Source organism: Pygoscelis adeliae, unplaced genomic scaffold, assembly GCF_000699105.1.
Source record: "Pygoscelis adeliae isolate BGI_AS28 unplaced genomic scaffold, ASM69910v1 Scaffold786, whole genome shotgun sequence".
NCBI lineage: Eukaryota > Metazoa > Chordata > Aves > Sphenisciformes > Spheniscidae > Pygoscelis > Pygoscelis adeliae.
The window spans coordinates 158,245-160,044 of record NW_008824912.1 but is presented as its reverse complement, the minus strand read 5'-3'; the positions used below and the strand labels follow the sequence as shown (position 1 = coordinate 160,044).

The window sequence follows — 1,800 nt, the reverse complement described above, 5'->3', positions numbered from 1 at the left end:
ATGAGGTAAGATTTCTGTTTTGCGCTCTGGTGCTTTGATCTTGGTTTCAAACAGTGATGAGGCTTTAGACAATAACTAGGCTTTTTTCCATTTTTCTGCTTAGTTGGCAGCACATTGCTGTTGATGGACTACCTTCTTCTGTGTGGCCCTGTACATCATCGTTTAGGACAGATTAAATGCTTATTGAAGACTTGTTGACAGGATAAAACCTGTTCTAAGGCATTTGAGTTTGATTTGGCTTAGGAGAACTGACAGAACGTTTTTAGCAGCCTTCCCCTTTTCACTGTCCTGTGGTTTCACTGCAGCTTTTACGTCATATGTAAGAAACTAGTATTAGAGTTTACCTTTTCCATTCGTTACTGGATTATGGAGGTGTGTTTTCTCAGTGTTACTGTTTAGGATTAGAAAGGAGTCATCACTCCTGTTCTCTGTTACGCTTTAAAATGGGGCAAAGTCTGGATGCTGCCTTTCATGCAGTTTCAAGCCCTGTGTGTCAGCTTTCCATGGAGAAGGGCAGTATGCCTTCCAGGCACAGGTATGTCGTGTAGATTGGAAGGTACAAATTGATTCAGAAGACCATGACAACACCAAAAATGTCTTCTTGTGGTTGGCGGTTATCTAGATTCCTTAAGCAGATGACTGCTGAAGTAATTGCAGATTTAAACCTCTCTGAATTGGAAAGCGGGGGGAAGGTTCCCTCGGTTGTTGGCTGAGGTTCTCGCTCTGCGAGTTTCTCAGCTGTACGAAGTTGAAGGTTAGAACTGGTGATTTACCTGATCTTCAGAAAATTCAAGCTAAAGATTGCTTTCCCCGTTAATGGTGACGTCCAAGTTTTTCACGCAGAATACCTTGAACATGCTGTTCTTGGAACCGAGAGCTAATTCTGAATGTACAACCTGTCTAGGCTAGTAAGGGAGTACTCTTAGAGCTTGTATTTAACATGAGGTATCAGACCTTGGATTGAATGGGTAGCTGTCATTCTTTGTAGGGAACTTCCTATTTCACTGTGGCTGGGAGTATCCAAGCGGTAAGAACGTGTTGGCTTCTGATGACATAGTACTGATTTATTCTAGTTCTGTCCTCAGTGAGTTATTTACTGTGTTCCCGGAGGGTAATTTTTGGTGAGTGTTTTCAGTAGCTCACTTCTCTGAATTTGGCAGAGGACTAGCTGGCTTCCTACCCTTTCCAGTATTCAAGTTTTAATTTTTCTTTCTTGGAAACTACCTAGTCTGTTGGAAGAAGAGATTTGCGTGTAATCGCAGCAGGCCGATACTGGCGCAAGATGTGGTGGTAACAGATTTTGCTAAACTAGTAATAGTGAAGTAAATTTGGTGCTTGCCTTCTGCAGCGTGGTCAGGCTGTTGTGGCAAAGGGATGGGAACTGTGCTTTTTGGACCAAAGGGGGAACTCCCGAACCAGTGTTGCCACCAGAAGAAGCCGTTTTGACGGGCTCGGTCCTGCCTGTCGTCTCTGGGGTGGGAGAATCCAGTTCACCGCGTGGCTGCGGAAATGTTTGTGCCACCCCAGGAGCAGATGGAGGGAGGGGATGCATGGCCGAAGTGAAGAGGGTGCCTGTTACTCCTGGTGACAGCTGGCCTGACATAGTCATAGAGAAAACTGGCTGTGTGGTCAGCTGGCCTACAAACGAGTCAGACCTTTGCAGGGATGGCGTTGCTCAGCATTAGTCACCGATTTAAACGCATGCATTCCTTTTTATAGCTAATACCTTCGGTGATGTGTTATGAAATAGAGGCAGCTTCTGTCTTAGAACTTGGGAATCCCTGCCCAAGGTATTTCCGC

The 1,800-nt window shown here is 45.1% G+C and overlaps 1 protein-coding gene across 2 annotated transcripts in view; it reads left to right on the top strand.

Moving 5' to 3' along the window:
- The window catches only part of TPD52L2 (tumor protein D52-like 2), a 16,210-nt gene that overhangs the window by 8,366 nt on the left and 6,044 nt on the right, over positions 1-1,800 (top strand). For both annotated transcript variants that reach the window (XM_009324959.1, XM_009324958.1), the window contains one exon: positions 510-520. In XM_009324959.1, the coding sequence (XP_009323234.1) occupies positions 510-520 (11 nt within the window). The remainder of the gene's footprint in view (positions 1-509; positions 521-1,800) is intronic.